Source organism: Ursus americanus, chromosome 7 (genome assembly GCF_024610735.1).
Source record: "Ursus americanus isolate L20-20 chromosome 7, mUrsAme1.1.p, whole genome shotgun sequence".
NCBI classification, from domain to species: Eukaryota; Metazoa; Chordata; class Mammalia; order Carnivora; family Ursidae; genus Ursus; species Ursus americanus.
Genome location: NC_142133.1, coordinates 2,609,596 through 2,623,329, shown reverse-complemented (window position 1 = coordinate 2,623,329; position 13,734 = coordinate 2,609,596). Strand labels below are relative to the sequence as shown.

At 39.9% G+C, this 13,734-nt stretch overlaps 1 protein-coding gene across 1 annotated transcript in view; it reads left to right on the top strand.

Moving 5' to 3' along the window:
* The window catches only part of GCC2 (GRIP and coiled-coil domain containing 2), a 54,852-nt gene extending 46,597 nt beyond the window's left edge, over nucleotides 1-8,255 (top strand). Inside the window, exon 23 of the mRNA XM_045771619.2 lies at nucleotides 6,590-8,255. Coding sequence (XP_045627575.2) covers nucleotides 6,590-6,660 — 71 coding nt within the window. The 3' untranslated portion in view covers nucleotides 6,661-8,255. The remainder of the gene's footprint in view (nucleotides 1-6,589) is intronic.
* Nucleotides 8,256-13,734: the final 5,479 nt, after the last annotated feature.

Genomic DNA, 13,734 nt, shown 5'->3' with positions numbered 1-13,734 from the left:
ATGTTCCTTTTTGTAATACGTCAATTATTAGTTGAAGAAACTGGTCATTTGTCCTACAGAAGCTCAGTTCTAGATTTGGTACTTTGAGATAGCATTTAAGTTGTTCCATTGTTGCCTATAAATAGGAAGTAAGCTCTCTGATTAGATCCAGGTGTAATTGGACAGGGTGGGAGATAAAAATCCCTCATAGGTAGTGTTGTGTACTTTCTGAGACATCACATCAGTAGGCCCAAAGGGTCTTGTTGTCCCGCTTTTGACTGGTTTATTTCATCATGTTGGCATTTTTTTTTTTTAAGACTTCATTTATTTGGGAGAGAGAGGAAGAATGCACACACAGGAGCACAGGGTGGGGCAGAGGGAAAGGGACAAGCAGAAGTCATTCCCAGGGCCCTGAGATCATAACCTAACCGATGTCAGACGCTTAACTAGCTGAGCCACCCAGGCACCCCATGTTGGTGCTCTTTAACATCCTAAAATCCTGACTAAACTAGTAACAGTGGGGACGCCTGGGTGGCTCAGTCGTTGGGCGTCTGCCTTCGGCTCAGGGCGTGATCCTGGCGTTCTGGGATCGAGCCCCACATCGGGCTCCTCTCCTGGGAGCCTGGTTCTTCCTCTCCCACTCCCCCTGCTTGTCTCTCTCTCACCTGCTGTCTCTGTGTCAAATAAATAAATAAAATCTTTAGTAACATTGGAGAGTGGTCCTCAAAATGTAGCAGGTGTCAAAATCATCTGGTGAGAGGATAAAACTCAGATTGCTGGCCACCCCCTCCCAAGTTTCTGATTCAGTAAATTTAGGGTGGGACCCAAGAGTTTGCACTTTTAACAAGTTCCCAGGTGATACTGGTGCTCTGGGGACTTGGTCTGGTGACCATACCTTAAGAACCCCTGATCTAGAGGACTGATGATTTGGTGGTAGTTTTTGGTTTTGGTTTTGGTTTGGTTTGGTTTTTCAGAAATACTTTATATGTAGTACTAATTGTTTCTTTGAAATTGTTTTCTTATAATACATCTTTGTAATAATGAGGAAGGAAGGTTCTCAATACTGATAGTGACCTCAGGTCTGCTAATTGTAGGGTACATTACCTTAGCCACAGTAGTGTATTTGTCACAAGATCCAAAATAAGAATACATCATGTACATTTTTTGGTAATGTAGTTATTCTGAATCACAAATTTGCTTTTTGTATTACTTTTTGTTTATTCTACTGAAGCTAAAACTATTTTTTTCATTGTAAAATTAACCAGGACTTTAGGAAGGATATGTGTATTTTTAAATTAAAATATACTTCAATGATATGATCTCAAAATATTAAGCATATCTAATATTTCTTCTAAAAGCCCAGCATGTTTAATGTAATATAGATGTTACTAACACTCAGGTGGCTCCTGTAAGTTGAAGATACGTTGATTAAAAGATCTCAAACAGGCACCTGGGTGCCTCAGTCATTAAGCGTCTGCCTTTGGCTCAGGTCATGATACCAGGGTCCTGGGATCGAGCCCCACATCAGGCTCCCTGCTCAGCAGGAAGCCTGCTTCTCCCTCTCCCATTCCCACTGCTTGTGTTCTCTCTCTCGCTGTCTCACTCTGTCAAATAAATAAATAAAATCTTTAAAAAAAACAAATCTCAAACAGACTAACCTAATAACCTAACCTAAGTGTTCTAGTAACACAGATGTTATTAATCATCCCATAGGGGACATATAAGAAGTTCATTAGAAACCCAGAACTCTAAGACAGGTTTTTTGCTAAGTCCTATAAACATATAGGAAGACACCCCCCCCATTATTAAACTTAAACTAGTGTACCTTCGAAAAGTTATTCACTTCTTATCTCTTATTTATGTGAGCCAACAAAAGAAAAATTACAAAAATTGAATTAAAAATGGTTATGGTCTGGCAGCAGATAGAGATATGGCTTAAGCAAGAATTATTGAACTGAAAGGTAGGTCAGAAGGAATTATTTAGAATTCAGAGAGAAACAAAACAATGGAAGAAGAAAACGAAAGAGTGGGTAATAGACATAGAGGATAGAATGAAGACAACTAACATATATTTAATAATTGAAGTTCTAGAAGGAGAGGAGAGGAAAGAATGAGGTAGAGACAGTATTTGAAGAGAATGAAAATTTTCAGAGCTGCTGAAGGACATCCATCCACACATTTGAAAAATCTCAATACAATTTCAAGTAGAATAAATAAAAGGATGTGTCTACTTCTTCACATAAAAATGAAACTGCCCCCCAAAAAGGACAGAGAAAAGTCTCAAAAGAAGACCCGTTGCCTCATTACCTTTAAAGGAGTGATAGGCTCACAGTGGACTTCTCAGCAGCCTTGGTGAAGTACTGTCTTTAGCATGCTATAAGAAATAACTGTCAACCTTGAAGAAATATTTTTCAAGATCTTTTGTGATAGAAACTTTAAGAATTTTGCCTCCATTGGAGATGCCAGGCAATGTACTTTATGTATAAGTAAAACCTAAGTGAAGGGTCTGAGATGCAAGAAGGAATGTTATGCACAGGAAACTTGTCACCATGCTGCAGATGGTCCTGAGCCTCCCCAGCCAGACCACGGACATTTCTTTACCAAGGCCTTAAGGACAACAGACCATGTTATACATGTCTGGGGTGCCAGAAGAGAGGGTCTGAGGGCTGCTCTTCCTGGCACTGAAAGGAATGGGACCATAAGAGCAAAAAACACAAGTACCTCTTGGCTCCTTCATCTCCTTTGAAGCAGTGTTTACAGAGTCTGATTTTGTATAGAGTTTATACCAGTATTTTTCATTTGGGTTGCTAATCACTAATGGATGCTGAAATTAATGTCGTGAATCACATCCAGAATATTTTTTTTAATTGAGAGAATGAAACAAACATCAGAATACATTGAATCTTGTAAGAATAAGAATTGTTTCCTGAAATTATCTGGGTATATGGGTGGATGTTGGTATCTGTCTGTATCAGCTCCTGATACAAAATGTTTTTCTGTGGGTCTGGGTCACAAATATTTGAGAAACATTAGCTTAGGGGATAAAGGACATTAGCTTAGGTTATCCAACTCTGGCAAGTGGTGTCGAACTCCCTGTAACAAACACTCTTTAAGGACCCAGCTCACACCCCAGGCAAGTGTCCTGAGCTGCTCAAAGCTGCCTGTGGCATCTCTACATAAGGCAAAAAAAAAATGCAAAGTGTTGCATTAGACTCGAAACAAATAATGTGAAGAAGACACTGCTGACAAGTGTAGATTGCTGCTCTGGGTGCAGTGCACATGTTAACTCACCCCGCTTCCTGCATGTTAAATTTCACCACTGTTCACAGATTACATTTTTCTTCTTGAGGCACAACTTGAGGAAGGCCGGGTTCACTCCCTAAGTAAGTCAGTCATATAGTGCTTCTCTTTTCAAGACTGGAATCTCAACTTTGCTGCTCAAGTAGGTTATAATTTACAGAGTGTGTATTCTTACTTACTGTACAACATTACCAAAGTCTAATACTCTGTAGAAGTAAACCAAGAAGAAAAAGACCTGAAGCTAATATAAGGTTATATGCCAATTTTACCTCAAAAAAAAAAAGAGAGAGAGAGAAAAGGCAAAGACCGTCAAGCTTTTTTGGTCATCTCCAGACTGACAGGAAGAGAACGGACTCCTACTCACTGTAAGTGTCTGATTTGGTTTGCAGAGGATGTAGAACCTTACCAAAAAGAACAGTTACCTTTCAGCCTTTCTGTGGTCCTTATTTACCTAAGGACATGAACAGCTGCCAGGAACATTGTCTGCACAGGGCAGAGTCCTACAAGATCTGAAGACATGGCTGAATTTTTGTTGTGTCACAAGACTTATACTCAGAGTGCATCATTCATTCCAAATGAACATACAGCGGTCTCTGCATTTCATTTAGGAAGTGCAAGCCCCTGGCTGTCATCATTCTTGGGAGCAAGGCCGCTGCTTCCTCTGATGAGAGAAAGCAGAGTCAGTGCCCAGTTTTCCATCCCTTAACAATATTGCTTCCTCCAGCTTTCTGGAAGCTCTCCATACAGACTGTGGGAAGACTGACTTCTAAAACATGTTCTGCCACCACGATGCCCTTTAGGCATTCATGCCTTTATGTAACCCTCTCCCCTTGAATGGCCATTAGACTGACCTAGTGACTTGTTTCTAACCAGTAGAATACAGCAAAAGTGACGGGGGTCACTTCCACGATGAGGTTAGATTGTGACTTCTATCTCATTAGCAGATTCTCTGCCTTCTCCACTTGCAAGCTGATGTTATTAAAGAGGCCATGTGGGGACGCCTGAGTGCCTCAGTCAGTTAAACATCTGCCTTCGGCTTAGGTCATGATCTTGGGGTCCTAGGTTCAAGTCTGGTATCAGGTTCCCTGCTCAGCAGGGAGTCTGCTTCTCCCTCTCCTAATACCCCTCCTGCTCACTGGTATGGTCTCTCTCTTTCTCAAGTAAATAAATAAAAATGTTCAAAAAAAAAAAAAAACATGTGGCAAGGAAGTGATGCTGTGGGTACAGCAGCCCTGGAGGCACTGAATTCTGCCATTTACACATGCATTTGGAAGCAGATCCTTCTCCAGTCAATCCTTCAGATGAGACCCATCCCTGAGACCCATTGCAGCCTTGTGAGAGACCCTGAGGATCTGGCTAAGCCCTCCCTACCTGGTCTCCTGACCCATGGAAACTGAGATAATATGTACTGTTTAAGCTACTAAGTTTGCAGTAATTTGTTACACAGCAGTTCATAACTAACACATGGATAAAGCCAAAGAATAGAAAAAGAAATGAAATGACTTGTAAACCACAGGAAGTCCCATGTAAAATTTTGGAAATGCTTCTCCACATGAGATCATTTGTGATACATACGTATGTTTGACAACACAGAAGGGCATCTGGAAGGGAGCATACTGAATAGTGGTCATATCTGGGGAGGAGAGGGGAGGAGGGAAAGGACATGTAATGAGAAGAGATGTTCCCCTTTTTTTTAAGGTTGTAAAACTTTCAAATCATATATATTAATATACAAATCATAGTAAGAAGAAAAGAGTAAATCCAGCCATTGCACTACTGGGTATTTACCCCAAAGATACAGACGTAGTGAAGAGAAGAGCCATATGCACCCCACTGTTCATAGCAGCAATGTCCACAATAGCTAAATCGTGGAAGGAGCCGAGATGCCCTTCAACAGATGACTGGATTAAGAAGATGTGGTCCATATATACAATGGAATATTACTCAGCCATCAGAAAGAACGAGTTCTCAACATTTGCAACATGGACGGCACTGGAAGAGATAATGCTAAGTGAAATAAGTCAAGCAGAGAAAGACAACTATCATATGATTTCTCTCATCTATGGAACATAAGAACTAGGATGATCGGTAGGGGAAGGAAGGGATAAAGAAAGGGGGGGTAATCAGAAGGGGGAATGAAACATGAGAGACTATGGACTATGAGAAACAAACTGAGGGCCTCAGAGGGGAGGGGAGTGGGGGAATGGGATAGGCTGGTGATGGGTAGTAAGGAGGGCACGTATTGCATGGTGTTATACGCAACTAATGAATCATCAAACTTTACATCTGAAACCAGGGATGTACTGTATGGTGACTAACATAATATAATAAAAAATCATTAAAAAAAAAAGAAGATAAAAGAGTAAAGGAGGCCTTGTCTGAAATTTTCTTGGAAGCCCGGAATTTTTCTGAATATTAAGACAGGATTGTTTGTGTTGATCATAAAAAGGATAAAAAGAGAAACTGGAACACTCAATACAAAATTATACAACCACCTTAGAAAAGTTTGGCATTTTTTATAAAGTGAAACATATTCACTATACAACAGCAGTCCCACTCTGAGGTGTGGGAAATGAAAAGAGAAATGAAAGCCTATGTTCACACAAAAAAAACTGCACAAACCTAACCACTGAATGAGGGTGAATCTCACGTAGATTATTTCTCAATAATAATTTTTTAAATTTTTTAAAATTAAAAACCTATACATAAGTGTTTAGAGCAGCTTTATTTTAAATTGGAAAAAACTAGAAACAGTGCAGATATCTTTCACTGGCAAATGAATAAAACAAACTGGTACAGCCACACAGTGGAATCCTCCTCAGCAGTAAAAAGGAATGAACTACGGATACCCACTGGAACATGGGCAGTTCTCAGATGCGTCCTGCTAAGTAAACGGAACCACACTCAAAAGATACATGATGTGATCCAATCTATATGACTTTCTAGAAAAGGCAAAAAGGTGGGGATGGTGGTGCTACACCTAAAGAGGATGAATTGTACTGTCAGTCATACCTCGATATACTGATTTCAAAATGATTGCAAACAGTTGTTTTTGGTTTGTCTTGGTTTAGTTTTGAGGTTTACCACGCAACTATTGGGTTTAGATTCTAAGTTACGTAAAGGCTTCTGTTTTGAAAGAATGTACAGATTCCCCTTATTGTCAATAATACTTAGGTGTGCTAGGGTCTTTATTTGGAATTGTCTGATGAAGAAAGACAAATACTGAAGGTTCAAGAATAGACTTGTAACATCAAAGTATGTTTTGAGAAGATTAATGCTTTTTTTTTTTTCCTTTTTTAACTCCCCAAAGGTGAGGAAGAAAATGCTTCCCGTTCCTCTGGATGGGCATCCTACCTGCATAGTTGGTCCGGACTTCGATAGATTGATGGGAAAACATTATCAACCAAATAGAATCCATTTGGCAAAAAAAAACACAGAAGTTTCCCGTATATTGCTGTCATTCTTTCGTCCAAAAGTGTGTGTGTATATATATTCACACCTACGTATATTTGTACATACATATGTCATATGTATTTAAAAAGTCTCCACTTGAAGTAAAAGTATGAAGTAAAAGGACAGCAGCCTGAAGCGTTGATAGCGTCCACAGCCCTTTGACTCTGTGACCTCCCAAGCATGCTGCCAGATGGAAACACCAAGAATGAAGTCACTCCCTCCTTCTGTGGAACCTCAGGGCCCGCCTGTTTCTGGGCAGTACTGTGAATTTCAAAGTTAAATTTTGGTACAGTACCAACTGGAATTTAGGTTTTGAAAATAATGTTACAAGACTATTTATTGCAAGAGCAAACTTGCAGAAAGGTTCTTATTATAAATTGTTAAAGAAAATTTAATTAGAATATGAAGGAAAACGCTTTATTCATAAAGTCGACGTGTTTATTAAGGGATTATAAGGCGAATATGTGCAATTAATTTTGAGACTAACATTTAGTTACTAAAATGTACTGTTCTTTTTTTCTCTAAAATATATTATCTCAAAACTCATTATGTTTTGAGAAGCCCGAGAGTTGGCTGGTGTGACACAGAACATGAACATAGGGGACCGGCTCATTACCTTGGAGTGATTTCATGGTGTCTCTCCAGGCTCTTAAGAGAGTTTATCTACTTTCAAGCCATGAATCTGTTTTGAGAATTCTTTCCATCCCCCCAATAAAAACTTCTTAGAACATGGACTGTGTCGTTCAGCATTGTATCTGATATGAGAGTGGTGCTTCCCATGGTTCAGACATGCCATTCCATATGCTCTCCAGCCCAAGGAACTTCAGGAAGACACCTTAGAGTCCATGTCACATTTTCACAGGTCTTGTAGTGTTACCTGCCTTTGATGCCTCTGAATATATTTTATTGACAAGATCAAAATTGTGTTCTTAAATCATAAATTTGAGAGTTCTATTTTTAATATTTATTTGCTATAAAATCACCACACAGTATGCTCTGTAAAGTTCCCTTAAGCCTTTCAATTTATACTCTGATTTTCATTCTCAGCTGGTGAACTGACTTTGTACTTTGGTTACTCGGAACATTCGTTTCGTTTCTAGTTTAATTTAACTGAAACTTGCTGCTGACATGTTGAGTTTGTTCTTTACAAAATATCTCCTATATCTGTCTTTCCTTCTGTTGTAGAACAGACCTAACTAGTGAATGTATTAATGAAAATGCATCCATTTCAGAGCTGACTTTAAAAGTTTAGGGTTTTTACTTTATAAACTGTGAATATGCATATGCCAGCAGCATACAATGTAACTAATGGTATTTAAATAAATTTCACTGTAAGTCTAGGCCTTTTTGAAGTCTGTATAAACTTGTTTTGAAATATAGTCTCTACTTACGAATGTAATAACAAAAATACCTTTTGCATGATTAAAAAATTACTTTGATTACAAAGTGATATTCTTTCATGGTTTCAGCAAGAAGAAATGTAATGAATATTTTAATATTTCTATTAAATACGTTTAACTGCATATTATATTTTTATGCCTACTCTTTTACTGTTCACACTGTCTCTTTGGAGTTTTTGAGTTAGTCTATGAATTGGCATTATACATGCTACTTACTACTGTCTTTAGACAGTTGGGACCTAGAGTATCAGGTATTTGAGAGAACATAGATTGACCTTTTGGTATGTGATATGTAGATCATGGTGACTTTTGTGTCTGACATCTGCCTTCCAGCTGGAAGTGGGAGCCAAACTTAGCCTTTCTTTGGGCACCTCGCAAGTTCCACCTCACCTGTGATGTAAAGCATCTCTGATATATGGTGAGCTTTGCTTATGCTCCAAACAGTGTATGATCAAGAATTACATTCCTTTAAACAAACTTTGGATGAAGTGTAACTGAACGGCTTACTAGCAAAGCCAAGCCTTGCTAAAGGCAAGCAGTATTTTGTGTTCTTTTAAACCCCACGTTAGCTGGTGATGTCACTGAAAATAAATAGTATTGAGGAATGTGCAATTTCCAATAAAGATACAATTTGGTGAATGTGAATAGTGTGACACACAAAAAAGGACTCGTACCATATGATTAAGTTGGAATGTAGTGGTCACAACTTGGCCTAAGACTATTCTATTTTGATTGGTATCTGAAAATCAGCTATTTCAAAATAAATGCACACTAAAGAAAACCAGATACAATTTTGCAGGTGACTTTGAGCTCATTTTTACCCATGAGTGTTAAAAAGCGTATGGTTATTTACATATAAGTTATATACAGTAGAAAAATATTTCCCCCCTGCATTCAAAATGTGATTACATGGGAGGAAAATCAAGTTGTGGCCTTCAAACTGTTACTTTGAAAAAAAATAGAAAAATGCATGTGACTAGAACATTGAATATTGTGAATAAATATTTCACTTTCAATAATGTAGGTGACAACTCCAGCTTCCCTTCAGGGTAGGCTCACTCAGAACCCCCATAGTGGCTACCTCACCAGATATCTGCCTAGAATTGAAAATGACAACAATCCTCTCCACCCCTGACTTTTCCTGGGAACTTATGCCATACCCAGGGACAGACAGAATCAACTGAACCAGGCACAGAGCCCTAACCCAAGCCAAATAGATTAGATTCAAGAATGTGGATTTGGGACCACAGAATCAGGTTCACATCTCTGTGTAACTGGAATTGTGGTATGAAAAGACAGGAACTCTGGAATGCCCAGGAGGAGCAGAGAAAGCCCACATAGAAAGCACAAAGTAGGTTAAGTTGTCATGCAGAGGTAACAAATACAGGGTGAGAATGCTGGGGTCTTCAATTCTGCTTCTAATGCCTGAGACAGGTACAGTGGGTTCCAGACTATGTCCCTGAATCCTCAGTAAACTTCCACATGTGCTTTGAGAGTGACTGTCAGGTGTCTGGAACATAGTGCAGTGGTGAGAGGAGAAACTCTACACTGACACGTAGACAGAATGTCTGCTTCACCACTGCCTGACTTGGGCTGTGCTCTTGACTGTTTGAGCTCCCATCTCTTTCTGCAGGAGGTAGACATCATCACCCCAGCACAGTAGGCACTCAAATGATAATTCCCCCTTTTCAGTGTTACCTTCCTACATCCGCAGCCCGCAACAAGGTTTACCAATTCACATTTCTTTTTGTCCCCTTTTTGTCCTTCAGTGCACAGCACATAGCACTAACTAAATGTGTTTAATGAGTGATTTTATTAATCAGCAAGTAAATGTAACATTTACCTGCACATGCCCCTAGTAATCACTTCTTATTTTTTAAAACTTTACAATCTGCCCCAAGCTAGGACTTGAATCCAGATTTCATGGAACATGATCAGCTCGTTAATGAAAATACGCAATTAAAAATGTAGCATGAGGGGCGCCTGGGTGGCACAGCGGTTAAGCGTCTGCCTTCGGCTCAGGGCGTGATCCCGGAGTTGTGGGATCGAGCCCCACATCAGGCTCCTCTGCTATGAGCCTGCTTCTTCCTCTCACACTCCCCCTGCTTGTGTTCCCTCTCTCGCTGGCTGTCTCTATCTCTGTCAAATAAATAAATAAAATCTTTTAAAAAATAAAAATAAATAAAAATGTAGCATGAACTCTTGAAACTAAAGTTCAAAAAATTATAAGGAAGTGAACAAAAAAGCAACTATAAAAAAGAGAAAAAGATTCTAATCTAGGAAGCTCAGGATTTAAAAGGAGTCTCTGGTCTCTGAAAATAAGAAAATAGGAAGAAATTTTCAAAAAAATATTGCAAGAAAAGTTTACAAAACTAAAAGACAGGGGTCTAAAATAGAAGGCTTATCAGAGGTCCAGTATAATAAAGGCATAGTGATACAAATTTGTAGAACAGAAAGCGCTCCTAAAAAGGTTCCAGTGACAGGGCACGTGGGTTGTGCAGTCAGTTGAGCATCCCAACTCTTGGGTTTGGCTCAGATTGCTATCTCAGGGTCATGAGATTGAGCCCCACATCAAGCTCTGTGCTCAGCATGGAAGTCCACTAAAGTTTCTCACTCTCCCTCTGCCCTTCCCCCCCAAATAAATAAAAAAATCTTTTTTAAAAAAAGTTTCCAGTGAGAGATGGTGACTACACTTACTGTGGTGAACATTGTGGAATGTGTAGAAATGTTGAATCACTATTTTGCATACCTGAAACTAATGTACCACTTTATGTCAACTATAATTTAAAAAAATAAGAAAGAGAAAATACATTTACAGTACTGTACTGCATTAAAAAAATCCACTTGTAAGTTGACCCATGCAGTTCAAACCCAGAAATAAAGAAGAGAGAGAGAGAGAGAGAGAGAGAGAGAGAGAATCTCTTTCTGGATGCAGTTAAATGGTATGCATGGAGAGAAATTTATATTATTTAATATTTACCTTCTCATGTAATAATTGCTAAATGTTAAAACAAAATTGAGAAATTAAAAGAAAAAAATTTCCAAAGAGAAAAAAGCAAGTCACATACACAGAAAAGGAAGGAAAATTGCATCAGACCTCTCCAACAGCAGCATGGTACACCAGGAGACCTTGGAGAAATTTCTTCAAAAATCTGAGTCAAAACGATTTGCAACCTGAAATTCTACAAACAAAAACTTTCAATTAAGTGGAAGAAAATAGACTTTTTCAGATCCTTAAGAATTAGGGGGAAAAAATGACTTCCCATGCAGACTTTCTTGTTGAGAGAATATGCTCCAGAAGGCTGAGAGAGAACAGAAGTAAAAAAAGAAGCATCCAGGAAAGGAGATTGAACACAGGAGAGTGCTGAAGAGTGATCCCAGGATACCTGCTATGCTGCATGCCTGGAGCTTGAAGAGGAAGAACCAGGAAATAAAGCTCCAAAGGGGGATTCTCCAAGAAGAAAAAAAAAATGGAACTAGTGGGTTATTTGATGTAGCTGAAGTGTAAAATTTTATTAAAAGGTACTGGAAGTGGAAATGTGAACACTGACAAAATATTTTATACTAAGAAAATACGTTTAATTTGTTTAATTTTGATAATGTATCTCTGTTTAAAAAGAATTACTGTTAAAACATGCTGAAGGAAGAAAAAGGATGGCAGAGGAGAAGGGGACCTTTTTCAGCTGGTCCCCTGAATAGAACTGGATATCTACCAGACCATCCTGGACAACCATGAAATCAGCCTGAAAGGTAGGAAGATACATCTGGATATCTACAAACGAACATCTCCGGGACTGAGTACTGAGGTACTAAGCAGCGAGCCGAGAATCTGCACACAGATATCAGAAGATAAACTGAAGGGGGAGGGAGCCGCTGCGCTCGGGCGCCAGGAAGCAGTAGCCTCCTGCACTGGGGAGCGGGCCAGACTCACGGACTGGTAGCCGCTGCGAAACCAGACGGAAACTGAGAGGTTGGGAGCGTGCATGGGAACCGGGGAAGTTGGCGGTGTTAGAAGCACAAAGGGCAGAGACATGCCAGCTGTGGGATCGAGGACTGGGAGATCGGCTGTGGGGCGTGCAACACAGGACGCTGTGGGGTTTTTAGCAGCACTGACAGAAACAGAGTTAGAGTGGCCAGGAGAGCTCAGTGGAGAGCAGACTGCGATCTCTCTGTTCTGAGACAGAGGCTTGTATACAGCCACTGCTGCTTTTACTCTCAGAAGAGTCACAGAAAGCCTCCAGGGAAAGCCACCAGAGGAAAAAAAGCCAGGAAAAACCGGTGTGCACCGTGCCCACCCCCACCCCCCAGGGGACAGGGCAAATCTACCCAAACAGGGTTGCCTGAGTATCAGCACGGCAAGCCCATGCCCCAGAAGGCAGGCTGAAAATTAAGAAGCCCACATCCCTGAGGTCCCTATAAAACAAGTGCACCTTGCTTGGATCCTGGTCAATAATTTGGGCTCTGTACATCCCCACAACCATTCCTCATCAGAATGACAAGGAGGAGGAACCCCCAACAAAGGAAAGAAACAGAGACTGTGGCCTCTGCCACAGAACTAATGGATATGGATATAACCAAATTGTCACTCTGGCAGAAATTAAGAATGCTATGAATCAAATGCTGTCTAAACTGGATGCTCTGATGGCCAGGGTAAAGGAGGCAGAAGAACAAATTAGTGAGTTGGAAGATGAGATAATAGAAAAGAAGGAAAAAGTGGGAACTCGGCTTTAAAAACTCCAATTTCAAGAATGCAGAATACGGAAGATTACGGACTCAATGAAACTTTCCAATGTCAGAATCATCAGCATCCCTAAGGGGTGGAGAAAGAGAGAGGTCTAGAGGAGATATTTGAACAAATTGTAGCTGAGAACCTCCCTAATCTGGTGAAGGAAACAAACACTTGTGTCCAAGAGGTGGAAAGGACCCCTCCCAAAATCAATGAGAACAGACCAACACCATGTTACATAATAGTACAATTTGCAAATCTTAGATCCAAGGATAAAATCTTGAAAGCAGCCAGGGGGAAGAGAATCCTCACCTACAGAGGGAGGAACATGAGCATAACGTCAGACCTGTCTAAAGAGACCTGGCAAGCCAGAAAAATCTGGCAAGACATATTGAGAGCACTAAGTGAGAAGAACATACAGCCAAGGATCCTTTATCCAGCAAGGCTGTCATTCAGAATGGATGGAGAGACAAGGAGGTTCCAAGACTGGCAGAAACTGAAAGAATATGGGAATACCAAGCCAGCCCTACAAGAAATATTAAGGAGGGTTCTATAAAAGTTAAAAGGCCCCAAGAGTGATACAGAACAGATATTTACAATCTATAGAAACAAAGACGTCACAGGCAACATGACATCATTAAAATCATATCTCTCAATAATCACTCTCAATGTGAATGGCCTAAATGCTCCCATAAATGCCACAGGGTTGCAGATTGGATAAAAAGACATGACCCATCCATATGCTTTCTACAAGAGACTCATTTTGAACCTAAAGATACATCCAGACTGAAAGTGAAGGGATGGAGAACCATTTTTCATTGCAATGGACCTCAAAAGAAAGCTGGGGTAGCAATTCTCATATCAGACAGATTAGAT